Here is a 25,212-nt window from a genome sequence, read left to right on the forward strand (position 1 = left end):
TGCGGCCAGTGACGAATGAACACCTTCGCGCTATGGACCAAGCCAAGTCTGAGTCGCTAATAACTTATTGTTTAGGATCAGTGGCCCTTGATTCGAATCACGAGTTATGAATGATGTATTTAAGGCAGTGGTTGCTTACCTCAGTTAAGTATTACTGTATGTGTACTTTAATGTTTTTTTCTCGGGGGAGAGTTGCTAATGCTGCAGTTTAGTTAGAAAGAAACAGATTTGTGTTTCCGATCAGCGCGAGGGCTACAGTGTATTTTTGGCAATTAAACGATTATCTGCTTTATCCTCTCTTATAGTCAAAAAGGTAGTCGCTTGATAAGATAGTTACATCTTCAGTTTATAAACGTTATAAACTTTATTTCATTCCATTCTGACTGCCATGAAGTAAAAATATATTATACGCCAGTACTCAAAATGAAGGACGCCTGGATTCGAGGCTACCCAAATGCAACATCTACAACACGTGCGATATATATGTGTTAGGCATCCGGCAGGCTGTTGGGTGTTATTGTGTTACTGTGTTGTGCGCTTAGCAGTTACGAAGTTAGGTACTGAGATGTACTCGAGTATTAGTCTCATAGCCAGAGCTGCCCCAGCCCTCGGCCTGGCCACCCTCCATCTCGAAAGTATTTGTTTCAGCCGGATGCCCCAGGAAGGACTCACATGTTTTGCCCAACATGTTAACATTGATATCTACAAACCTAGATCTAGACTTCAGGGATTTTCTTTCTGTCTTGATCGTTGGGCACAAGCTAACGGGAACATGTAACCCGCCCGGCCGAATGTAAGTACTTACACAAGAAATCCAAAGTTATTTTCCCCCCTCCACCATCCTTGACACATGCACAAACAAAATGTCCTGGGATCTATATTCTGTGAACCGCCCAGGAATTCTAGAATCCCGATACCGCCATGGCTGATGAATGACTAAGAATAGTTCTCTTCCGGGCCGTCATGGCGCCATTCAAGGTTGGCGCTTCAATCCTCAGCCTTATCATTCCAAACTTCAACATCCACCGTGCCCACCAAATTGGTATCAATACCTCTGAGGCAATCCTTTTCCTTTGCCACCAGGATAAATAAAAGTGGACTCATAATCGTCTTCGCGATGATTGCATAAACCTAGGCTCGAAAAAAGCTTGGACCTTCCTTCCAGTTTCGAAAAAGCGGTGACGCAACTAAGCTAAGCTTACCGTGAACCTAGCTACCTCTGTTTGATTCTCGTGTCACCATAATCTAATCGGGCCGAAACGATGCACACTATAATACAAACCAGATATAGGTTATCCCCTCCGATTGGCACGATCTGTACGATGCAGGCGCCCAATTCCAAACCAATCTTTTGAAACCAAGTAGCAAGAAGCACTCGGACAGCCAGGAATTCTATACTCGGGTCACTCAGCTCTTACCTGCCACAGGTAAGTCGTACCGGTCGATAGTCAGATCTATGCATTTATGGGGCAAATGAATGATCCCGAACTTTGCATGCTTATTTGAGAAATCGGTTACGCCGAAGAGGTTTATGAAAAACTGCGGTACTACATGCAGCTCGTATAGGATGGGCTTGGTTTTTTCGTATATGTAAGCGTTTTTTTCTTTCTTGAAATATGGGGGCAAGATGAGGAGTAATAAACCTAGGGTTGTCCTCTATGAGCTTACGAGTATGTGAGATATGAGAAATCTCATTACCTAATTCAGTAACTCCTCTCGAATACGAGAAAAGCTCGACCATCTTCCATACCACAGAAACCCCGCAAGCTCCTTATCTGAGAAATCTCCAATGGATGATATCAGTTAGCGCTGCCTACGGGCTTATGGCAAGGCGTCTGACTACGATTCCACTGTCGATATGAATTGGTACTAAGTTAAAGTAGCTGAATTAGGAAGTGTTTGTTCGGGTTTCAATCCAACGGCAGCTCGGAGCTACGAATGGTCGAAAAACCCCGAAGCAAAATTTTTATGCTTTCTCGAACCCATCTATCGTATCTATTGTCTGACTATATTATCTGCATTGAATCTTATGTGGCTTAGTAATTCTATAGTTATCAAAAACGATTTTATCAAGGACATACAGTAATAGAAGGGTGTGTTGGTGCTTGTTGTATTTTTGTATTAGTTGATATGTTGCAAGAGGTAGAGTCCAACATCTACTTACATAGCTTTGTACCTAGGTAGCTAATTAGAGCTCGAGCCAATGATCGATATCATGATCACCAACTACAAAATTTTTCAATCGATGCTTACCTTAAACTCCTCAAGAACAATCAGCCTGTACAAGGTTCCAAAATTAAAAATATAATCTTCCTTAACCTACGCAGGAATCGAACCTGCAATTTCCTGATACTGACATCGAGGTTGTAGCCAGATACCGCCATGGCCGTGGGCGGCGCCAGCAGGTCTAGTGTTCATGAAGCCCAACACTGGGTTTTGCAACCATGTACCTGGTCCTGTTCAACCATAATCCCACACTTCATTGTGATGCATGAATTCCTCACTTCGGCAAACATACGCACGGATTCGAGACTACATACGCACATACCCACGGGTCGGTGGGTATGTTTATATTACTATTTTCACATTGAACAATGGTCTATAAAGCCCTTATTATGTATTCTATTGTAACTTAGCTTTCCGGGTGCCCGTGGTTGTTGCCGGAAACTTCTTCAAGTCCTTTTAGCACCCGGTAATCAGTGTGTTCGGTTAGCCCAGCGGTTAGGGTATATCTTTTTTTCAATCGGGTAGGTAAGAGTGCAAAATTATTTCGGGGAGTATCGCCAGAGTCCGAGGATAACCCGTACATTGAAATACCTCCCGCTATATCTGGGCCCCTCATATATATTATCGCTGTAGTATACATGTATACATCGACTGGGATGGTCAGGTGAGGGTCTTATGCCCAAGATAACATTCCTGCAAAAGGTTCAACGTTGTTTTGATTTCATTGGCCATCTTTAGGAAGATTATTTGTTCATAATTTGGTTTGCATGTAATCATTACGCTGGATGATAAAGATGTATGTTTTGGATAGATAGACTGATTGATTGTAAGAATATGTTATTTTATTTAGATAATTGTCGAACCTAGGCTTCTGCTGAAGCTCTCCTGTGGCCCTTCTATCTTTTTTTTTTTTTTTTTGTTCGAGCTGATCTATGTGATATGAACAGCATAGAGCTCTAAAACAGCAATGTTCCAAAGCTAGGCCTCAAAGCCTCAAAGCCGGTGCCAAAATATGGCATAGGAACTAGAATTAAGAATACATCTGAACATGAAGTCATGATACATGTACTGCAGGATATCTACCGAAGGTCCCTGCCCTCCTGCCAACCCGAAGCTAAATTCAAGCACCCTCGGTGGTAGTACTATCGACCGGTAAGATTGTCATGTCCGTGATAACAAGAATCATATTCTCATTACCATTCATTGTAGCTGCTCTCTTCCCCCTCTTGACCCTTGAGACGGCCCCGTCCCCTGTGAAGGTGACAATGACAGAGTGTTCTCCTTTTACCATGGAATCAGAAGCCGACTCATCCAATATCAAACTGCTTGTTGAAATGGACCCGGATTCAGTATCGGTAGCAGTGCTCGACGGCGCTGCTACAGCCGAACCCTCGGTCTTTGTAGCATCCTTCCCGCCACTCCCTGCCCCGGTGCTTGCAGCGGTAGCTTTACACTTCACCTGCTGACACTGGTGTCCTTCTAAAATACTCTCTCCTTCCTTGGAAGAACAGCAAAAGAAATTCAAGGACTGTAAGCGCTTCCCAGATGGTATTATAATCTCCCCGCCCGAAGGTGCAGTTTTAGGATCGATTATTGCTACCGTGGTAGAAGGTGCATCGGCGGTTGGGTGGAGTAAACCGTTTGAATCGGCAAGAACCCCTTCGTTGCTATCGGTACCCAGTAATTGGGTGGCCATGTGGACTACTTCAATGTTTTGGAATTTGATGCCCCCGAAGTCTCCCAGGGGAACTGGAGAGGTTTCGTCTGCTGGTATGACTAAATTTCGGAACTATAGTTTGAAGAAAAAAGTAAAAGATTAGATAAATGTTGGGATGTGATGTATACTATACATGTGGTCAGATATACACAAGGGATGTGGATTGCTTACGTCTAATACCGAACTAGCAGCTGATACAGCAACAGCGCCCTGATAAAGAGCGTTCAATGTGATATAGAACACGGGGAGTGATGATGTGAAGTGCATGATGGGCAAATAAGAAGAAAAAAATGAATGTTGATACAGGTGGAGTTCAGCTCGACAGCCTGTGATATATTTAAAGACTATAAAAATGAAAGACTTATATCGAATATATCTACTGATAAGACTAGAAGAGAATGAAAGTCTGCCGTATCAAACGAGCACTGCACTGCAGAATGAAGTGTTAAAGAAAAAAAAAATCCAGTTATTTCTCCAGATCCCTGATAGCTTATATAGAAGAAAGATATATCCCGTAGAATAATTCTCCGTCGGTGGAAGGAGACCAGTATTTCAACCTGAGGCCCCCAAGCCTCCTTGCATGACTGGGGGGGCGGGCGCGAGAAGATTCTCCCCTCCAAAGAAAATTAACCCCCTGAATTGGGCAATCGCTAAGCCAAGGGGGTGGCGAGTTCGTTCTAACCTACTATGGTTATTTTGTTTCGTTTTATACCTATAGACTAACGGGAAGGGCTTACTTGTTTTAGACTGTAACGGAATATGCATGGCTAGAATGCGCGCGAATGTAGGTTACAATACCACATTTCCCGGATTTGGTTAGAAATCGGCACGGCGGTGGGGGGAAAGGCTAGCGAGAGGGCGGGGCGGGTAGAGGAATGGAAGTACACGATAATGATGTATCTTCTACATATTTACGTATCAGGTTCTCGAAGAATCCCATGGGCTGGTGATAACCGTCTTAAAGATGACATTCAAAGGTGGTTCTAGGAAATTTCCTTTCTAAAGCGGTATTTAGAAATAAAGGTCAAGGCGTAAGATTTAATTGGTTTTAACATTGGTTAATTAGCGTGATATAAAAAATTACTTCTATGCAACTAGTACCCGTTACATTTGAGAAAGTATAGAACGCCCTTGCTTAAGCTAATATTGAAAACTAGTTGAAAGCTAATTCGTAGATCCGCGTAGTAAACACCAATTCATTGGCTCCGACAGCGTTATTCTGTAACTTAGGTTTCAAAATATCCTCTGTCTTGGCTCGATCGAAAGGCCAGGGCATCGGAGGTATTGGCACTGAAAACGTCGGGTTGGGCCGTGGGACTGAGAGGGCGCCTGCAGCTGCTGCCCTGGCAGGTGCACTCCCCCCTCCTGGCAGCTTAGGGGCTTCGGTTGGTAAAACTCCCGTAGGGAGCGGTAACATCGGAAGACCAGTGGGAGCTTTCGTCAGACGAGACAGATCGGTTCTAGTGGGTAGGGGAAAGGGCAGCGTTATAGGAATCCCGAATAGCTGTCGTCTTCCAAGGCCACCGATAGGAAATGCTCCGATCACAATAGTTGTAGCCTTTTCCAAGGGATTCCCTTCCCCAACCAATCTTCCCGTAACAATAATAGCTTCCTTAAACATATCACCTATTCCAGCTATACCACGGCCGGTAATGTCTGGAGTGACTGTGAACGATCTTTCAAATAATTTTTTCCCCTGTGCATCTTTTCCGGTCAAGGAGATGGCGCAAGGAACCGGTTGGTCGCATTTCGTAGGGTCAGTACTTTGGCAGCATATCAATCTGATCGATTTTAAAGATATTGGGCCATTGGTTGATGTGATTGTTCCAGTTAAGCCACCATTGGAGGGGTTCACGCCACTCAATATGGCAAATGCCTTGTTGGTACCGAGAAGAGTTCCGAAGGAGAATCTGGATGGCTTGAAAGCTTTGATACCTCCCCAGATGAGACCGGCGTAGTCGGTAAGGCCTAAAGCATTCCCTAATGGGAGAGCTAGGTCCTGAAACTGTGATAACGGTTACATTCATTTTTTTTTGTAAGAGTGAGATGATATATATCTTACGTTAACAAGGTCTCCTCCCAAGGGCTCTGCAGCAGCCGGGTTGAGGGTAAGTCCCATGGCGGATGCCCCAAGGAGGATTGATTTCCAGATGTGAACCATCTTGTGGATTTGTTTAAATTTATAAAGTATGGGAATTAGCTGTCGCAATCCCAATTGCCCATACCTTGCGATGGTCCACTACCCCTGGATATTCGAAGAAGAATCAACATTATTTATATAAAATTACAAGTTGACAGACACGTTGGCCATGTTTTCGAGTGTCCTATCCCCAGATCCCTAGACCTCCGCATTCATGATCGATCGGTATTGGGGTCTACCCACCATAACACAATTACAACCAAAATTTCAAGATCTGAAGACCTTTCTATTGTTAACATGTTCCACAAAGAATCGTTACAGTTTCAAATCGAACCAACTTTCTCAAACCCACTTTCTTCATCCGGCCGGACGCATTGTACGTACGTATATATGGTATTAGAACGACCAGGCTGAGCCCATAAACTTCATGAAACTTCCCGCAGGCTGCCATAAAGAATGAAACTCAGCCAAGCCAATGTTCAACCCAAAGAAACGCTGAAGCCACGCAATCTCTGCGAATCGAAAAAAATACTAAATTAATAGATTAAGGGACACCTGCAGAGAGAAAATATGTCTACCTTAGAATATCCGAGTTAAGCGACGCCACTCCCCGCCTTGTGTAACTGAGATCGGGAGGATCGTTGTTGTATTTTGACACAGATATCGTGTTGCACAAGTTAACCACAGCTAGTACTACAGTCCTGCCAACTGTACTGTCCATATGGATGCGAGAGTTTCACGAAAAAACATTCTCTAGTCGATATCGAATACTGTGAAACAAAACATGATAGTTTCAAGATCGAAGATGTAAGGAAGGCAGGCCGTGATACACATCATCACCTCGGTTTAGCTTAGCGGTAGAAGACGCCTGAAAACTGCAAGCCTGGAACCAACAAAGCAACATTCACCATATGCATCAACATGTAATTAAATCACAGTAGCCAAAGACATGTACGTATGTCGGAGCAGCAGCGATGGATCTCTTAGGTTGCACAGAGAAGTTAAGCTTCCAAACATATAACTAGCTAAGGGTTAAGGCTACTACAAGAGCACTCACCGATCTGTGATCCATCGCCTCCCCCCAACAAGTTCATGACGTTCCTTTAAACAGTTTTATAGACCATCGATCGCTCTTTAATTAGGTTATATGTTTTACAAAGATTAGAAGTCGAACTTTTTCAATGAGCTCATGATTTTGAAATAAAAATTCGTAAGAATACACTAGAGTAACAATACTGCGAAATGATAAAGAAAAGGATAGATAATCGCCACCGTTGGTACATTCTCATTAATACAAAGAAATTCGAACCATTTCACACTAACCCATCACATGTACAACCACCACCGTTAGTATCGAAGAAAAAATATGTTATGCAAGAAGGAAAAGAAAGGATAAGAAATAATGATAGCATTAGCTAGCCAGGTCGAGACAATCAACTTTCAACAACAAAGAACGAAACGAGCATAGCAAAAAAAAGATACGCTTCAGTGATAACCCTCTAAAGTAAGGCACAAGGGTGGACGAGGACAGAGGACTCTATTGACGTTCGAGCAGTATAAAAGTCGATAAGCCTTGTTTTTGTATTCACTGACAGTCGTACAGTAACCGGAACAAACCTCGGGCCCTGAGAAAAAGCCCCGGTTGCGTAGATGTGGCAGGAATAGGAAAAAGACTCTCAGACATCTGGCCATGGTACCATATTTGTCGTATAGTTTAATCAGAAAGGTTGAGGTCAATGACTAATCCAAGGCCGAGGGGGTCCCTTTTATTGCGGCTTTGGGAGCGCGACTTGTAACTGTAACGGCCACTGTGCTCCTTGTCGGCGCCATTGCCGGTGGTGTCGAGGAAGTCAACATCGATGTTCATGGAGCTCAAATATTGGCCAGGGACCCCGTGGGTGGCAATACCGTCGCGAGTGGCATCGAGATAAACTGGAGCCCTGCCCCTGTGGCTTGACTTGGGGATATAAAACTCGTGGTCATAGATCTTCCTGCCGCCTTCTGGCTTGTCGTATCCACTAATTTTGATTTTGCAGTCGACAGGGTCGCATCTCCTAGAGATATGGGGAGCGCAGCAGAGAGTCTTGAGACCGAGGATGTTGAATGGTTTTCCCGAGGTGTGATGGATGCGGCCTAGCTTATATTGATCATACCCGCCAATTATTCCAACGCCATGGCCATACCTTGTCCTCCCACCACCAAGGATGTCCCCTACTGTAGCGAGAAGGTCGTATACAAGATTCCCAGTGGTATCGAGAAGACCACCGATAAGGTCGAAGTGCTCGAATGTGTAGCCGTGAGATTCGTAGAGCGGCCTGATCTCACCGGGTTTGACATAGTTATCTGAGAAGTCAATGGGCTGGATACCAGCGAGAGCAACTGGAAGAGCAGCGGCTGTGAAAGCCAAAGCAGTAGAGATAGTTCCAAAAGCAACCATTTTGATAGATTGAAGGATTATTGATTAGAAAATAAAGAGGATTTGATTCCAAAAGAGTGTGTGGGTATATATATACGCAAACAGTGAATTAGGATTGTTAAAGGTGTTAAAAGAGCGACTGATTTGCTTGAACGAGTGGAAGTGCCAGAGGCTTTTTATCTTTTGCTGTCGAATGTTGATTGAATGATTGACTGTGCTGATGATGATAGAAAAGAACTCCGTCATGCACTGGATCAAGCTCTTTATATACTTAATAGCTGTACAGTCTACACCTTTTGGATTGTGTCGCCAGCTTCAAAATCCTACCAAGGGACATGACTCTACTATTTCGCCTAATTCAAGCCACCAATTGATCTCCTTACTGCAAACCATATTCGATCCATGATTGTGGAGCAAAACTCCTACCAATACAGGAGCCCAATATACAATATGATATGATGTCCCAGGCCAAGGCTAGGTAAGCTAAGCGATAGTCGATAGCTTTCGACGCTATCTAACAAGGGCCTTCCTGGATCACCTACCCAGCTCAACCGACCCTAGTTGTGAATAATACAGTATCCCCGTGACAAGTGTGTCGAGTCGTAATAGATAAGTAATAGTCGGGCCGAGGAAGCAAGGAGGCTTTCTGTGAGTTGGCTCTCCAACAAATCGTACCTCGGACCAAGAGCGGCTGGCAAGCGTTGCAAACATGCGCTGCGCATGCTGCAGTCACGTTTTTCTCAGGTTGTATTGCTTCGAAACTCCTGGTATAATGTGCTAATTACGCATGCGAGGGCGTTAAAAACATCAAGTTGGGATATATCCGGGTGATATCATCCAATCTCCTTGCATTCTGGGCACAGGAGGTCCGCCAACACACCACTTTGTTGGATATTAATAACATCACAAAGGTGGGTCTATAGCTTGTTTTATTCTACGGGCGCAGGAGTAGTCCAAGTAGGATGATTCAAAGAGCTGAATAGGTAACTAAGCTCTCTATCATGGGGCACTATATGCAAGGTCATTCATCTATTAGTTCATCATTTGTAGTGCCAAGTTATGTATCGTCTGCGAAGTAACCCCGTTGGTGGTAGTACTAGACCCGACATAGTATATATCGCGAGATTAGTTTTCGATTCGGCGGGCACGAAAACCTATTTTGCTCTATTTATCTCTAGAGCCGAGTTTGGGGTATGTATTAATTAAAGGCTATGAGCGCTGGTAAATATGATATGTGATTTGGGTAGAAGAGATATTTCCAAGAGATCATCTGTGTCTCTGACCAATTCATTTCCTAGCTACTGGCTCCTTTCTGGGTGAATATATCCGAAATTATATATAGTAAATAGTAGATAGAACGGAGTTGATTTCGGTGCATATGGAGTTGACCTAGAATAACTAACAGCTCGGCCATCTCTGGTATGCTGGCGTCTGGCTCAAGTTTGCTTCAGTGTACTAAGAATACTTCTATCCATATCTAAACCACCAAAATGTTATTGAGACTCGGATACGTATCAAAAAGAAGCAGAAAGATAGTAAGAATCATGGTATAAAATATTTTCTACCTTATTATCAGGAAGTTCATAATCATTAAAAGGAGCAGCGGTAGATACCGAAATATAAATCATAAAATAGAACAAATTTGCACGCTAAAGTATACAAGACTACTTCTAAAACACTACTATAAGACTGAGCACAAGTTGTTTAGTGCAGACTGACTATAAGAGATATAAAAGAAATATATAAAACTAAAACACGATTCAGTCATATTATCATAAACCCGTGTCAATAAAAAGATAGCTCGTAATTCGTCTCAGTCGTTAAGTCATTTCAAAACAATCCTCTCTCTTTAGAGCAGACTACCCCCTCCCCCCCTTCCAGGCCTTTTCTATAAACTGAAATTAAAAATCAATACCACCGATTTAATAGGTGATTCTTCTTTCGCACCAGTCTCCCCATCCGGTGCCGGAGCCGTAAAACTCAGTCGAATTTCATCAACTTCTAATGGTTTAGCTCCCACTAACCCTCCACTCGAAGGAGTAGCAGTAGGCGAAGTAGTAGTGGCGGTAGTAGTAGTAGCAGGAGCCACAGTAGTAGTAGGAGAAGCAGCAAGAGTAACATCGTATCTCTTCACGGCTCTAGATATAATACTCCGTGGCTTCAAATCCCCCACGGGTTTCCCTTCTACCAGTCCAACAACTGTCATACTGCAAGGTATAGTCAACAACTCCACCCCCTCAGTAATATCACTTGTAAAACAAATAGCCCCAATACTAGCCGGTCCGATCTTAAACTTCGCTCCGCTGATACTTTTAACCGAGCTTCCCGTTGGTACGCGGGTCAACCAGGTTGTCTTTTTACCGCCGAGGAGTAGTTGGAGTATAAAATCTGTTATTCCGACTTTGGGACTGAATACTTCGATGTTTGTGAATTCGAACCCATCTTGGGGTTTTGCGGCGACAACGGTGCCAGCTTTGACATTTTGCTTGGAGGGGTCGAGACCTGGGAATTTGAGCTGTCCACCACCGAGAAGACTATTAAGGAGGCCACCAACGATACCCAATTCACCGTTGATGCCCATGTTTCCGAGAAGGGAGCTGAGGCCATTGTCAGGGCTTAGAAAGCTGTTACGGAGACCATCAAGGCCGGCTCCTCCGGGTAGCCCTTCTGGTAACTTTTCAGGTAATTTCCCGGGTAGTTTTCCAGGTAGCCCTTCAGGTAGCCCTCCGGGTAGTTTTCCAGGCAATCCTCCAGGTAGGCCCCCAGGCAACCCACCTGGGAGGCCAACAGAGCCGAGGAGGCTATCAAGAAACCCCTAGATAGAAACGTTAGTCATATATATTTTAAAAGAGGTATCGTAACAAAGGATAGTTCGAATGGGCCGATTACATACTCTAGGCTTCATAACTGTGGCCGAGGGGTTTGTGATTGGGATACCGATAGCGGTTAGAGGGAGTATAGCGAGGAGAATATGACTGAGATACATATTGTATACTAATTCCTTTCTTTTCTTTGAAAAAAAAAAAAAAAAAAAAAAAAAGGAGTGACCCAATCCAGCTGTCTTCGAAGCTCAGTATAATCGATTTTAACCCGGATATTAAGCCTGGGACTTTGAGAAATTTGCATAAAGACACAAGGAGACAACCTCTATGTTATTAAATTTTAGAAATATTAATTTAAAAAAAATGAATAGAAATAAAATAGAATGTTAAGATCCCTCTAAAATACAGAGGAGATATAAGCTAGTTAGAATAGAACCACAGCCTTACAGAGATCTTAAGATCAATCTGCTACTGTTTTTTGGAGCAGGGTAAAAGGAATCGTTTAATTCCTAGTCGCCGGCCTTCCAGAAGTGCTTGCTGATGAGGGAATGGGCGATATCACGCTGAAAGACTTGCATCTTTATACCTCTATACACGAAGGGATTGTAATCGATACTAACCGGCCCTTTTGTTTCATCAGCATAATTGTAATTCTTATGCTTCTTAATGATCATGAGCCAAAACAATGTTGCTGAGATCGATGTTTGGTGGTTTATGGGTAGAGGCTACATATCCCCCCCACATTCTTGTCATGATTACAGCGTGGCTGTCATCTTGTTGGATCTGGATATGATCCTAGCCTTAGTATGAAAATCCGACGCAGGTACGAGTGCCTGCCAATGCAAGGGGTTACCACCCTTTTAGGACGATTTGGAATCTAAGGAGGGGTAAGACTTCCCATATTGTCACGACTGAATTTAGTTGCTGAAGTTGTGTTTTTGGGAGTAGAACATTCCCAACCTGTGGAAACACTCTCCCACCGAAGAATAGAATACACTTGCTAAAGCGCTAGTAGGAGAGCATTATAATACATATGGAATAAAGGTGACAAGATACCAACCCATGAACCCGTCTATCGTTATATAAAAAAAACCGTAATCGATAGATCCGAATAACCAACTCCCATCTTTCTTCCCACCAGCCCTTGATCCGGCCATTTGCGGAATTCTATTGTCAGAAGGATATGGAAACAGCTTGGCAGATAAAGCATTCCAACTTCTACCGCCCCGTTATTATAACTGTGAAGCTCCGATAGGGCGTTTCCGCGTATATTCAACCAAACAATCGATCGCATTCCGTCTCTTGCAGGAATGCAGACGTTCTATCCGCGCTTAACAGAGGGGAAGAGGATCTTTGCCTCGCCTCTCGTTTTTCTAGCCTTGATTACTCCAGTACCTTTCCATTTTGGTCCTCATATCATACCACAGCCTCCTCATATCCTCTTCCCCAGCGGACCAGAACTTCTCATGCAGGCTGGCAACACCTCCCTTGAGGTCGGCGTGGTTTGGCCATGTCGCACTCCATTTGTAGTCCAGCCTCCCCCATGGCATTGTGCCACTGAGCCTGTGAGCATAGTTTAACAGGCTTTGTTCCATAGTATGTGGGTTAAACCGTCTCCATCGATTCATGACGCTGTAATAGTAGTCAAACAGCTCGAAGCTTGGCGCCGCGACCCAGAACCCGGCTGAGAAGATATCTCCTTCCACGGGAGGGAAAGGATGGTCTCTTTCTCCGTTTAGGGCATTATCTGGGCGTGCGGAAAAGACATACTTTTCCGGCAATACTGCCTCATCCGACTTGAGTTCTCCCCTCTTGGATTCTAGCAGAGTCTCGGAGGGGAACTTGACGGCAGGATCCTCAAAGATGCCGTCCATGTTACGGGTGAGCAGTGTGTCAGCATCGATGAAGACGATTCTCTCGTATTCGACCAGTTCGAAGAGTCGTAGCTTTGTGAATTGATCCTTCCACCTTGTCACCCCGGTTTTCACCCAGAATGGTAAGGGGACGTCTTCGGCAAATATGACTGTTGCTCCATCACTTTCCAATGTCCTTCTTTTGGACTCTGAGACGGCAGATGTGACCAGGACGATGAAGGGTATCGAATTGTTCGTACGAGTCTCAGGGTCGTGAAGGAGCTGGTAGGCTAGGACTCGGGTGGCAACAAAGTACATATCATCATTATCCTTTTCGGTATCACCGGTACGTTTCGTATTCTCAGCGAGGAATGTGGCGAAGGCGACTCTAGAATTGGCAGTCAAGGCTCGAACTTCAGGTACTCCATCGGTTCCATAATGCTGAAGCCGACCTAAGCGTAAGGCCGATGCTGGAGGATAGTATGGAAGTGAAGACCATAGAAAAACGGTCCATATTACGATAAGGAGAGCGAGAGCGAAGATAGCCTGCCGAGGGGTGAGGTTTTTGGCCCGGGAGAAGTGGCGGATCGACTCCAAAAGGCGAAAGCGCAGGGACTCGTGAGCTCCCATGTGGTCGGTCTTTCGTTCCGTCAGAAAATGCACTCCTTTCCCTCGTTTCAAGCTATTTTTCAACCTTTGAAGCTAAAGGAGAGGGCAGGAGATACTCCAAAAAAAAAAAAAAAAAAAGCGGCGATAAGGAAGGAGCGACTGAGTGAGTGAGAATACTGCTGCTGGTGCTGCTGATAGAGGGAGCAGGAGCAAATTAATTATATATCAACCAACTATAAACCATGCAAACTGTAATTCGGACTAATACAATGTAATATGCGAGATGCAGCAGCTTCCACCTAAAGTTGCAGGGAAAAGGGGGGAACTGGATGCACTGGAACTTCCAGTCGGCTCAATTCACAGACGCCCCCAGCGCAAGCCATTCGCGCATTCAGCCAACCTTGCCGTGTACCGTGTCATAACGTATACAATTGCCTTGCCGAGCACTTTGACTGCATCGTTTATAGTGCAAGTGCACACGCAGCAACGTACGGTGAAAGTAAGCAAGTGCGAACAAGAAGGTGTCTTCCTTGATTGAGTACGAAGTCCATAGCAGTCTCGGACCTGGGCCGGGCTGGGCTGAACTGGACTGGGGGGGCCTGTGGGACCCACTTGGCGAGTCGAATCGAGGTTTCTCGGAACGCGACGGTCGTGGAACCTGTTGACCTCAACCACTGGTCGCCCCACTCTTTAATTCTCCCCTCCGCTTCGCTCACGATACTCATCAACCGTCGAAATGGCTCCATTGTCGCCGTCGAGGAGGTCTGTCCTCTTCTTCGTTGCATTCTTCGTCGTGGCCATCTTTAGTCCGTTATGTCGCGCTTCGACTGGTGATGAACTGCCAGAGTTCAAGAACTGTGTTCAGGTAACGTTCACAATCGATGTTATATACACTATACATCCTATGGAACTAACATTTTATATCAGGCCTGCATCCAACAGGAATGCGATGTCGACTCCCCCAAATCTCTCCCTCTCCACCTCCAACTTTTCCTCTGGACCTGTCCCTCAGAATGCGATTACGTCTGTCAACGTCACGTAACTCACGATCGGATAGAAAAGGGCCAATCGATCGAACAATTTCACGGGAAATGGCCGTTTTACCGCGTCATGGGCGTCCAAGAGCCCTTCTCTGTCATATTCTCAATCCTTAACGGTATCCAGTTCTACAGAGGCCTTCAGATCATCAAACGAGAATTCCCAAATACATACCCTCCGAAGGGAATATACTTGTTCGGAGCATACGTGGGAATGGCAGCTTGGTTCTTCAGTACCATATTTCATACCCGTGATTCTATCCCCACGGAGAGATTGGACTATTTCGCAGCCGGTGGATTGGTCCTCTTCAACCTCTTCTACGCTCCCCTCGTAATCTTCCGACCATTCAACAGCACTCCAATGTCGAGATCCGAACAAAAATTTGAAACCTGGGTATACGTCTGGGGTATCATCTGCACGGTCGCATATCTGTCCCACGTCTATTTCTTGCAATTCGTTAGATTCGATTATACTTATAATATGGCTGCGAATGTGGTTGTCGGTCTGTGTCAAAATGTATTGTGGGTTTATTACTCCATTACACGCTATGATAAGGAAAAGAGGCCTTGGGCTTTTTGGCCAGGGTTTATTGTCGTGTGGATGACTTGTTCCATGAGTTTGGAGTTATTGGATTTCCCACCGTTGTTCGATGCACTGGATGCTCATGCCCTTTGGCACGCGGCGACGATTCCGGTGCCCATGTGGATGTATAGGTAATAACCCCCTCTCACTCTTTATAACGTCGAGAAAAAGGAAGTACAGCTAACCTAAATCACGTTATAGGTTTCTCGTTAGAGAGTCAAAAGACGATATCTATGGAAAACGTCTCAAAATGTAAATATCATAAATGTCTTGAAAAGAGAAGGAAAAGGAAAGTAATTTTCAAAAGCGGGATTCATTTTTCAAGCAGGGCCGTAGTATATATATCTATCCACTTTGAGCTAGGGGTTTGACGGAGTCCAGGCGTTTGAACGAACCCTCTTATTCTTGTTGTTGCTATATAAACTTTTCTAAATCTAATTCGAAGATCCAAAATGAACTTCAAAAGCCTCAAGTCTGATAACTATTTTTCCAGAAACACTGATATACCGAAGAAATAAAAGTCATATATCTGCATGGTCTATCGGACATCTATACTAGTACACCATTTTGTACTCTAATTAAGCAGAGCCTTGACCTTCTGTGCTAACTCATCGGCTTCACTCTTGGTCGCCGCCTCAGCATACACCCTTACAACATTTTCTGTCCCACTAGGTCTTACAAAACTCCTGGCCTGATCATATTTGCCGACCAAAGCATCGATTTGCTCTTGCAGCCCAACAGGATGTGTGAGTTTCCTCTCAGCATCCGTAGTCTTATAAATGTTCCGATCCGCGACCTCGGCCTTCTCCAGTCTATTGGGGAGATCAGTATAGCAGGCATCCCAAAGATCTGGAGTCCATTCCTTATGAGCCAGAATGACCTCAACGAGTAGAAGGTCTGATAGAGCATCGCCGACAGTTTGATTGATCAACTCGGTGATATTCTTCAGATGGGTCAATGCAGTATCTTGAGCTGGGTTCTTGGGTTCATGGGCGAAGATTCGCTTTAAAGCTGTGGGTGAGAAAAGGACAGTCCCGTGTCCGTTGGCTTCGAAGTATACACCGCAATCATATGCCAAAGCGGCGTGGTGGAGATGCTTAACACCTGTGGGAGTGCATACGGTTGGGAGACCTAGCTTCTCAATATAAGCTGTCGAGCTTCCGTTCGCATAAGCGGTTTGGACAACACCGATCGAGAAGTCGGTGATTCCGCTCTGGTGGATGAGATCACCGATGAAAGAAGCGGCAAGGGTGGCGATTTTATCACCGTCGAGGAGATGGAAGACGGAGTCCTTGTCGACGTAGTAGTAAACTATACGGTCGGCGTCTCCGTCAAGGGAGGCATAGCGGGCGAGAGGTTGGGCGGATACAGATGGTGGCAGGCGCTGACCTGTTTTAACATAGTCGGCACCACTCTCAGAATTGAGCTTCGAGAATGTCTCCGTGTCATCATTGGTGATGGTGATATCGATTGAACCGTTAAGATATTTTTGGAGTTCTCGAAGTTTGGGGCCTCCAACACCGTTTGCACAATCCACGGTGACAGAACCATTTGATTTATTGGCCATCAACTGATTGAAGGCCGTTGATATTTTTTGATAATATCCTTCGAGAGTAGGTTCTCCATACGCATCGTCTTTCCCTTGAGTATTCAAACATCGGACGACGTAGTGCAACTGAGGGGTGGTTACAGCACCAAAGCCCTGAGACTTAACCCCAACGGCATCGAGAGCATCTTTGAGGGCCTGAACAAGTGCAGGACTAGACTCTCTAGTATCAGAGCCGTAAATGACCTGTGGGACGACATCCTTGTCGATGTTGAACTTCTGTTCAAGCTGGGTGTAGTAGTCATAGACGGCCTGGTCGGATTCTGCATTCGCAAGGGCAGTGCCATATGCTTCCCAGCTTGACTCGAGCATTTCGCCCTGTTCTTTATATCAGCCATGCTTTTCTGCACGCTTCTCTCTTATATATATTTAAAATAGATTTAAAAGAAGGCATACCAAAGGGTCGATGAGCTTGACACCATTATCAGCTGGTGGATTATGGGAAGCAGTGATCATGACACCGATAACCTGACCACCCTTGTATCTCGACCTCAAGGCGGCGAGCAGACCGACGCGAAAAACAACGGACGGTAATAGTTCTCTGCATGATTTTGGAACTCCTTGTCAATTGGCCGAAAGATACAATCAAGTACTTTTATGATATAGGAGAGAGAGCATTACGCTTTCATACGAAACTATCATTTTTGTTTAAATCTGTTAGTGACCGTGTATATTTTATAGCAATGTTTGTACAGAACTGAGGTGGGATAGAACATACCCCTGCGGTGCCATACTGGAAGGTCTGGGCGGGCTTTGGGTAAGCTCCGGACGCGGCAATGACGGCTTCCTGGGACATTTTTGGCACTTCTTTACTTGAACAAGCGGTCAATTGGTAATTTGAAATATAGATGAAGAAGGCTAGATGGTATAGGTATCGCGAGAATTGCAATTGGGAATAGTAGTAGTCAATTAGGATGAGAATGAGGATGAAGGCAGGGGAGAGCTAAGAGGCGGGGCAATTCGAGTTCAGTTTTGTTTTACACTTCGAAACCCGCATTTATATGAGGTCAGCTTTGTCGGATGCGGAAAGCCAATCCACGTCCACTCCACGTCCAATCCATGCACTCGAGGAATGCACATGTACTGTACTTACAAACTTACATACTACTGACTTACATCTCTTCCCATGCCTATGAGCGTGGTGTGTAAGTACTTACATACGCATTATGTAGCATGCATGGCCATGGTCTATTATTGGCTACTGACGTTGTAGTGTAAATCGGGCAAGACATCCTCGGCACGTCTGGAATACGGCTTAGTCGGCAATCACGACATTTAAGGAATTAATTGACCGACTGACCTGTGTGGACCCGTCCAACTTAAACCTACTGCAATGCTATCTCCACTTCATCCCGACACTTACACTTACACCTACATTCCTCCTTGGCCGCCGGCAATCAAGTGAAGCTTTACTTTAAAGAGAGAAAGGGGAATTAAAATGTCGGAAGTCCTCATCTTCGGTGCTGGAGCCGTCGGCGCCTTCTATGGCTCTCTCATCGCCAAAACAGGCACGCCCGTATCCGTCGTCTGCCGTTCAAACTACTCTGCCGTCAAAGCCAATGGCTTCTCCGTAACGTCTCCCCAATACGGTTCCTTTGAATGGACCCCTACTCGTGTTTTCCCATCTGCAGAGGCAGTTAAGGAAGCTAAAGTCCATTGGTCATACATTGTTGTCACCACGAAAGCTCTACCGGACGTGTCGGACGACTCGGCTTTACTCGAGGGCTTAGTATCGTCAGGTACAGCTATCGTACTCATCCAGAACGGCCTGGGTGTAGAGGATCCATACTACTCCCGTTTCCCACAAGCATCCATCCTCTCGGCTGTTACAATCGTTTCGGCATCCCAGCCTTCCCACGGCAAGATAGCTCACAACCGTTGGACGCGTATCAATGTCGGCCCATATCTTCCCGAAACCCACACTTCGGAATCCACTGCCCAGGAGGCAATCTCTAAAACGGAGGAATTTGCAAGATTACTCGTTTCCGGAGGGGTGAAGGATGCAGAAGCCTATACGCACCAAAAACTCCAACAGGTTCGCTGGCATAAAATCGCAATCAATGCTTCCATGAATCCTTCGTCTGTTCTCTCCAATGGGTCCACAAATGCTGCGATGTCACTAGATCCCGATTTATCTATTCATCTCAAGGGCGTGATGGAGGAGGTGCTCACCACGGCTCCGAAAGTTCTTGGGGTGCCATTCCCAAAGGAGTTTGCAACCTCAGATCGAATTATCCGATCGACGCAGAAGAACGATAGCGGTAGTAGACCTAGCATGTGGGGCGACTGGGAGAGCGGACGACCCATGGAACTGGAAGTTATACTAGGAAATCCTATAAGGATAGCGAGGCAGAAAGGGTATGAAATGCCGAGGATGCAGACTCTTTATGCGCTATTGAAGATGGCGCAGGCCAATAGAGACAAGTCGAAGAGTAAGCTGTAGTATATATCATTCGAAGAAAAGAAAAAGTAAGCTACCCAATACCCATCCTTTCCTTTCCTCACCTCCCATATAGTGGGCACCTAGAGCGCTACCGCATGATGATAAACGCTGGGGCCATATGAGATCTATTTTATGTGGGAGATCATTGCTTCAAAACCCAGCTAAATTACAAAATTTTTGACCAAATTATGACCAATATTCTGATACTGCCTCTTCATCCTCTTCTACTATGTTCTATAGGAAACTTCTGGAAAGAGCCATTGCTGACCCATGTTCAGGATATCTAGGGAGGTCCGACTATTTCTATTAACAGTTTTATTTGGCGACTTTTGTACACATTCTATACGATATTTGATAACTACATGATACCCAAAGCATCTTGATGCCGCAATAGTCGTTTCCACACATAGCAGCCTAAGCAACTAAAACAAAGACGTGATGGTTTTTTCCCTGCTAGTTATAGGAGGAGGTATATTCAAATTACTATAGCTTGGGATTCGGTCCCATTGGTCTCGGGGGCATAGGGCCGAGGACAAAAGTCAAAGCAAAGATAACTGATAACAATAAATAGATAAAAAAAAGTAAAACAAAGGAAGCGAAGAGGGCTAGATCGTTTACATAATATCTGACAGGCTTCCCAAGGGCCTTCAAAACATACACAGTAGTGAGGATTGGTCTCGCCTTTTGTAGCTCGGGGCCGTTTGTCAGCTCTTACTCTCATCCAGTAGTTGACACTCGCGCTTGGTATATCAAGGGCCTATATAGCCTATTTTCATTCCAGACGGCCTGACTTCAAGTACTTCTTTGCTCATGTCATATATCGCGTTTGTTTTATCGCTGGGGTTGTACAAAGGTATCCTTGGAAGTTGACGTTTTGTATTATGTATATTCTTGCAACAGCGTTTCAGCTTCAGATAACCCGTCCTCCCTTGCCGAAACGTTAGAAAATCTAGAAACATCCAAAAAAAAACCCCATCCCTTTAAGCTTTCCCTCTCTTACTGTACAAAGATGCCGCTGTTTTCGTCAAACATATATTGTAAATGTTTACATAACCCTCCCCGCTGAGGGTTTTATCCATGGTAATGATACTCATAAGGCCGAAAATAGATTAAACGTATCCGACCCTTAAGCTTTTCTTTGGTGTTTTCCCGGCTATGTAGTCTGGCGAGATGTCTGTTTTTTCTCTCCCGGAACCAACCGAAGTGGCCATTAGCTATTCCTGGGGACTACTAAGCTTTTGATAAGCATTTATTTTTTGGACAGGGGAGAGGAGCTATCTATGGAGGAGGCAGAGCCTCGATCATCCTGGCGCCTGAATATAGTCACCTCATAATATCAGGCAGCGGAGGGAATACGGGGCGCGGCAGTTGGGGGGACCCGGAAAGCAATGCTTTAGCAGACTGACGCACGCATATCCACTATATATACTATATATACATAACGTTAAGGGGTTTTCTTGCATTACAGCCTTGTGGATAAGGATTATATAAAATAACACCGGATAGTAGCCTTTCTTTTATGTTTTCTATTTCTTCTCAATAGTATCTTTATCTTTTATCTTTACAATTAGCTTAACTCGACGTCCCAAAAAGGAACATACATACCGAAATACCACATTTTCAACACCACATTGAACAAAACAAAATATGCATTTCGCACTTCACAAACTCCCACCGACTTCTCATCCTTCCCATCGTCTCCTAAGAAGATATTACTTATCGTATACTTCCCTTCTCTGCTGTTTACAGATATACCTCATATTTGCCATAGTCTACCAGGGTCGCCAACTAGGCATACCATTCGATCCAACATTTGTTTTCCACCTCTTTTTAGCATGGGTAACAACGGTCGGGGGTATCGGGCGGTTTATAGAACACGTTAGTATCAAGGATTTTGAGGAGTATATGAAGTATATGAGGGAAGAGAAGTTGGTGGGTAGATTTGATGGCGTTTTTTCGGGTATTTGGTATGTTTCCCCTCCCCCCCTCTCTTCTCTTTCTTTGGCTCTAAAAGCTGCATTTGTATTTTTGGGAGATGAAGGGGAGTTAATGATGACTGACGTGATTAAATAACTGCAGGTTATTGCCGTATACCATGATTCCGTTCGCTTTATTCGGTGATTTTAGGTATATAGGATTGACATGGGGTATCCCTATCCCTATGGTGTATGTTCCCCAACTCTCCTTTCCCCATCATCATCCTTCACTTTGAAAATACATACTGACGTCAGCTATTTTTCTTAAAAGGCTTGGGTACGCCACCTCTCGCTGGCTATACCGTCGCATCAATGCCACGTATCATACAGGTGAATATGCCAAATTGGCAACAGATGAGGAAGACGTGCTGGATGGTGATGGGTTACCGGCTTATGAGGAACATGAGAGGTCGCCATCTCCTCCTTTCATGCCTACCATTACTACCACCACCGCTACTACTCCTTCTTAAGAATTCGTTCCCTACTCAGACGGCTCCCGTTCCTGTCATTCCAGGGGCAGCGAGTACTGGCCATGGCCAGGAACAGGTGTAAAGGCTATGTGATTTTTTCCTTTCTTCTTCTTTTTGTGATAGCTTAGCGGAGCTGGTTTCTTTGCTCAAGTTTTTTTTCTTATTTCTTTTTATCATTTATCATAACGAAGAGACGATGGATATATCTTGTTTTTGTAAGTTTTGTAAATTTTTTGATTTTGGTATAAAAAAAAGGAGGATATTACAAGTTTACTTGGGACAGAAGAACGTCAATAGGTGAGGAGGACGAGGAGGAAGATATTTACATCTCCTCATGCATGAGTAAGCAATGAAAATCAACAGAATTGCACCCCATGATCCCGAACAAAAGACAGTAAATGGACTTAATCAAAACATAAAAAAAAACCAAATCAAATCAAATCAGATAGGTTGGTAGGTAGTAAGGTTGCAAAAAAGAGGAAAGGAGCTGGATGGTAAAAAATCATGTTGATAAGCTTATTTTTTCAGCGATAATAATGCAGGAAAAAGAGACTGAATAAAAAAAGACAGAAAAGAAGCAGTGTCAACTCATACTACAGAGTAGTACTTCGACAGCAGCTTCTTGGAGATGGGAATTATTACAATTAGTACTCGCAAGGGAAAAAAAAGAGAACAAAAAGGCATGAATACAAAGAAGAAAGAAGGAATAACGCCAGTCATACGCCGTTCCGTGTGCCGTATTGCTTATGATGTTTTTTCTCTCTCGTCGCTTTCTCCCTATCAATGGGCTGTAAAATCAAAATGCTGGGTTTAGTGCGTGATGCGTGTGTGCTTCGTTGGCACTTTTGGAAAGAGCAAAAAAAAGGAGGTAGTCTATTCCTGAAATTTTGGTGTTGGTAGGTTTTCGTCGTAGCTTCATAATTTCGCCTGGCGGATAACTTGTTTAAAAAATAAAATAAAGCTGAGGCAGGCATTGTTTTTGGGAGATAGAGTAATTTAGTCCTTCTTTTGCGATTCGCCTTGGAAGCTTGGATCGCGGACCATGGGGTTGATAGCGCGACGAGCAACCGGAGAAACAGCTGGATCTATCCTATTGTTAGTGAAACTATCTATCAGAAGGTAATCGGGAGCTTGGTTGAACATACGCATACTTCGCCAGTCCCCGCTGTCTGGGGAGGCGCGTGGATTCCCAGCGAGAACGCTCAGGCCGTGGAGGATGTTGCTAAGACCTCCATCGCTAGCATCGCTGGGATGTCGGCGATGAGAGGTATTTGTAGGAGTGCGTGGATTGAAGGGGTAATGACGCATATAGGTGTTTGGGCTGGAAGCACTAGGAGGTTGGGTGCCACCGGTGGTGGAAGCCGAGGAGGCCGAAGTTGGACGGATAATCTTGTAGAGCTCGTCGAGAACATCCTTTGGCGTACTATATTTCGTCGAGTTAGTATTGTTGATCTGTGAATCTATTCGGGCGTGGAGAGGGCAGGAGAAGCAGCGTACTTAAATAGCTTGGAGTCAAGACCCTCCTCTGGAATACCGGTAGAAGCAACAGAGCTACGACGGGTGGAAGTTACAGCTGTAGCTGTAGCTGTAGCTGTGACAGTGGCAGAGGCAGCCTGGGTGTTTTCCTTGGAATCGACGGTGTCGGAGTCGTAGAGGAAAACCGGTCGGGGGAATTGAGGACGGTACATGGGAACCCTCATAGGACGAGGAGCGAAGACGGAGATCCCGGGAGAGGAAGGAGGACGTGGAGGAGGAGTAGGTGAAGTTGAAACATGTTGAGATGTAGGAGACGGGGAAGTGGCGATGAGGGCTGTGAAGTGAGCCTGAGGAGATGGAGAAGCGGTGAATACGGGACGGGGAGAAGGACTGGAGGTAGTCGCCATGATTGATTGATTCCCTTTTTCTTCCTCTTCTTCTAATTCTTCTTGATGGCGTAGATTGGATGCTGATGATTGTGAATATGGTGATGATGGACGTGTGATGAATAGGTGGTACTTCGGTAGACAGACGGTAGATGAGTTTGATGACGGTAGATGGGTTTGATGACGGTTGATGATGAAGCTAGCGAGAGGAGACGTGTCGGGGGGAAACTGAGTGCAGCTGGCGTTGCGTTTGGAGAAGGAAGAACGAGCAAGTGACGGAGTGACTGGGTGACTAGGGGAGTACCTAGGTGAGGTTTAAATATAGACAGAGCCTCACTTTCACTTCGCTTTCACTTCACTTTCACTTCTTTTTAACTCTCAGAAAGGGGCAAATTGGAGGCCGCCACAAGTCACAAGTCACAGTTCACGTTCACAACTTTTGTTACTAAGTCAGTTAGCCGGGGAATGAACAGATCAGATCGGGATCAGATCAGATACATATTTTACAAACATTCATGCACCCATTCATGCACCCATTCATTCTATCTTATAATACTACTAAGTATTTTTTTGTTTAAAGACGTCAAGGTTGGTGGCACTGCTTATTTTTTTTTAAAAAATGTTAGTTATAACCAACTGCCAGCGTGGAGATTATAATAGCAGATACATGTACTGACTTTAGCTGGAGAATATTAGGAAAGAAGACAAAACCCATGCAACCATTGATCATCTGTTAAGCAAAATATACTTACTTACTCAGTATGTATATCCCGGGCTTAGACGGCTAATGGCCGGGTACGGGAACTATAACCGTTCAGGATGCTGATATGTTTATTTAAATTCCGACTTGCGACAGAACCCGGTCCAATTGCCTATTTACCTTATATCTCTACTCGACTCAAGTACTCACTTGAGTAAGTAGGTATTCAATGAATTATATATATGGCACGCTTATATATCCAGTACCTATTACAGAGTATTTCCGGAATCGAAGAAATCATCTTTTTGCATCGTTGGCTTCGGGACAAATAGCCGACGGTACAATGACGTCGCAATTCTCAAGGATCCTTGCCCGTACAGGTACGGCACAGGCACAGGAACAAAACCGTTTGACGATACTCCGTCCTTACCTTCATTACTAATGCAACCCAACCGAAACGAAACCAGCCTTAGCCCGAGTCCTTTCTGCGCATACTTATGTAACTCGGAAAGTACTTTCTCACTTAAAGTATTCAATGCATGCGTGGGCTATGAGCCATGTGCGAGGCTAGCGGTGCGGTCTTTGTGCGGTTGCGTCTTTTGTGCGTAGTTTAGCGTCCTCTCCCGGCGAATCAGAACCTTTTAAACCAACTAAACGAAAGAAAAACTATAACACGCCAAAACACATGTGCGCATGTGCACACTTCTATGCACTTTACATTTGATAAGCAACTTTATGTCTGGGGGGACGGA

At 44.7% G+C, this 25,212-nt stretch overlaps 10 protein-coding genes across 10 annotated transcripts; 3 read left to right on the plus strand and 7 right to left on the minus strand.

Moving 5' to 3' along the window:
- Nucleotides 1-3,346: 3,346 nt before the first annotated feature.
- AOL_s00054g81 (uncharacterized protein) lies at nt 3,347-4,210 on the minus strand (the record flags this gene model as incomplete). Its single annotated transcript, XM_011121397.1, has 2 exons — nt 3,347-4,015; nt 4,115-4,210. The coding sequence occupies 2 exons, from the start codon at nt 4,208-4,210 to the stop codon at nt 3,347-3,349; spliced, it is 765 nt and encodes a 254-aa protein (XP_011119699.1).
- Nucleotides 4,211-5,096: 886 nt separating this feature from the next.
- On the minus strand, nt 5,097-6,104 carry AOL_s00054g82 (uncharacterized protein; the record flags this gene model as incomplete). Its single annotated transcript, XM_011121398.1, has 2 exons — nt 5,097-5,948; nt 6,006-6,104. The coding sequence occupies 2 exons, from the start codon at nt 6,102-6,104 to the stop codon at nt 5,097-5,099; spliced, it is 951 nt and encodes a 316-aa protein (XP_011119700.1).
- A 1,693-nt stretch (nt 6,105-7,797) lies between these two features.
- AOL_s00054g83 (uncharacterized protein) lies at nt 7,798-8,520 on the minus strand (the record flags this gene model as incomplete). Its single annotated transcript, XM_011121399.1, has 1 exon — nt 7,798-8,520. One exon carries the CDS (start codon nt 8,518-8,520, stop codon nt 7,798-7,800), a length of 723 nt encoding a protein of 240 aa, XP_011119701.1.
- A 1,867-nt stretch (nt 8,521-10,387) lies between these two features.
- AOL_s00054g84 (uncharacterized protein) lies at nt 10,388-11,485 on the minus strand (the record flags this gene model as incomplete). Its single annotated transcript, XM_011121400.1, has 2 exons — nt 10,388-11,314; nt 11,393-11,485. 2 exons carry the CDS (start codon nt 11,483-11,485, stop codon nt 10,388-10,390), a joined length of 1,020 nt encoding a protein of 339 aa, XP_011119702.1.
- Nucleotides 11,486-12,694: 1,209 nt separating this feature from the next.
- Nucleotides 12,695-13,804, minus strand: AOL_s00054g85 (uncharacterized protein; the record flags this gene model as incomplete). The annotated part of the gene is made up of 1 exon (XM_011121401.1): nt 12,695-13,804. The coding sequence occupies one exon, from the start codon at nt 13,802-13,804 to the stop codon at nt 12,695-12,697; it is 1,110 nt and encodes a 369-aa protein (XP_011119703.1).
- A 715-nt stretch (nt 13,805-14,519) lies between these two features.
- AOL_s00054g86 (uncharacterized protein) lies at nt 14,520-15,659 on the plus strand (the record flags this gene model as incomplete). The annotated part of the gene is made up of 3 exons (XM_011121402.1): nt 14,520-14,648; nt 14,711-15,534; nt 15,605-15,659. The coding sequence occupies 3 exons, from the start codon at nt 14,520-14,522 to the stop codon at nt 15,657-15,659; spliced, it is 1,008 nt and encodes a 335-aa protein (XP_011119704.1).
- Nucleotides 15,660-15,977: 318 nt separating this feature from the next.
- On the minus strand, nt 15,978-17,805 carry AOL_s00054g87 (uncharacterized protein; the record flags this gene model as incomplete). The annotated part of the gene is made up of 4 exons (XM_011121403.1): nt 15,978-17,327; nt 17,406-17,550; nt 17,631-17,644; nt 17,728-17,805. 4 exons carry the CDS (start codon nt 17,803-17,805, stop codon nt 15,978-15,980), a joined length of 1,587 nt encoding a protein of 528 aa, XP_011119705.1.
- Nucleotides 17,806-18,447: 642 nt separating this feature from the next.
- AOL_s00054g88 (uncharacterized protein) lies at nt 18,448-19,452 on the plus strand (the record flags this gene model as incomplete). The annotated part of the gene is made up of 1 exon (XM_011121404.1): nt 18,448-19,452. One exon carries the CDS (start codon nt 18,448-18,450, stop codon nt 19,450-19,452), a length of 1,005 nt encoding a protein of 334 aa, XP_011119706.1.
- A 1,647-nt stretch (nt 19,453-21,099) lies between these two features.
- AOL_s00054g89 (uncharacterized protein) lies at nt 21,100-21,898 on the plus strand (the record flags this gene model as incomplete). The annotated part of the gene is made up of 3 exons (XM_011121405.1): nt 21,100-21,419; nt 21,532-21,618; nt 21,700-21,898. 3 exons carry the CDS (start codon nt 21,100-21,102, stop codon nt 21,896-21,898), a joined length of 606 nt encoding a protein of 201 aa, XP_011119707.1.
- A 996-nt stretch (nt 21,899-22,894) lies between these two features.
- Nucleotides 22,895-23,781, minus strand: AOL_s00054g90 (uncharacterized protein; the record flags this gene model as incomplete). Its single annotated transcript, XM_011121406.1, has 3 exons — nt 22,895-22,983; nt 23,044-23,321; nt 23,396-23,781. The coding sequence occupies 3 exons, from the start codon at nt 23,779-23,781 to the stop codon at nt 22,895-22,897; spliced, it is 753 nt and encodes a 250-aa protein (XP_011119708.1).
- Between the last annotated feature and the right edge of the window lie 1,431 nt (nt 23,782-25,212).

The sequence above is a fragment of the Orbilia oligospora genome, assembly GCF_000225545.1.
Source record: "Orbilia oligospora ATCC 24927 unplaced genomic scaffold scaffold00054, whole genome shotgun sequence".
NCBI classification, from domain to species: domain Eukaryota; kingdom Fungi; phylum Ascomycota; class Orbiliomycetes; order Orbiliales; family Orbiliaceae; genus Orbilia; species Orbilia oligospora.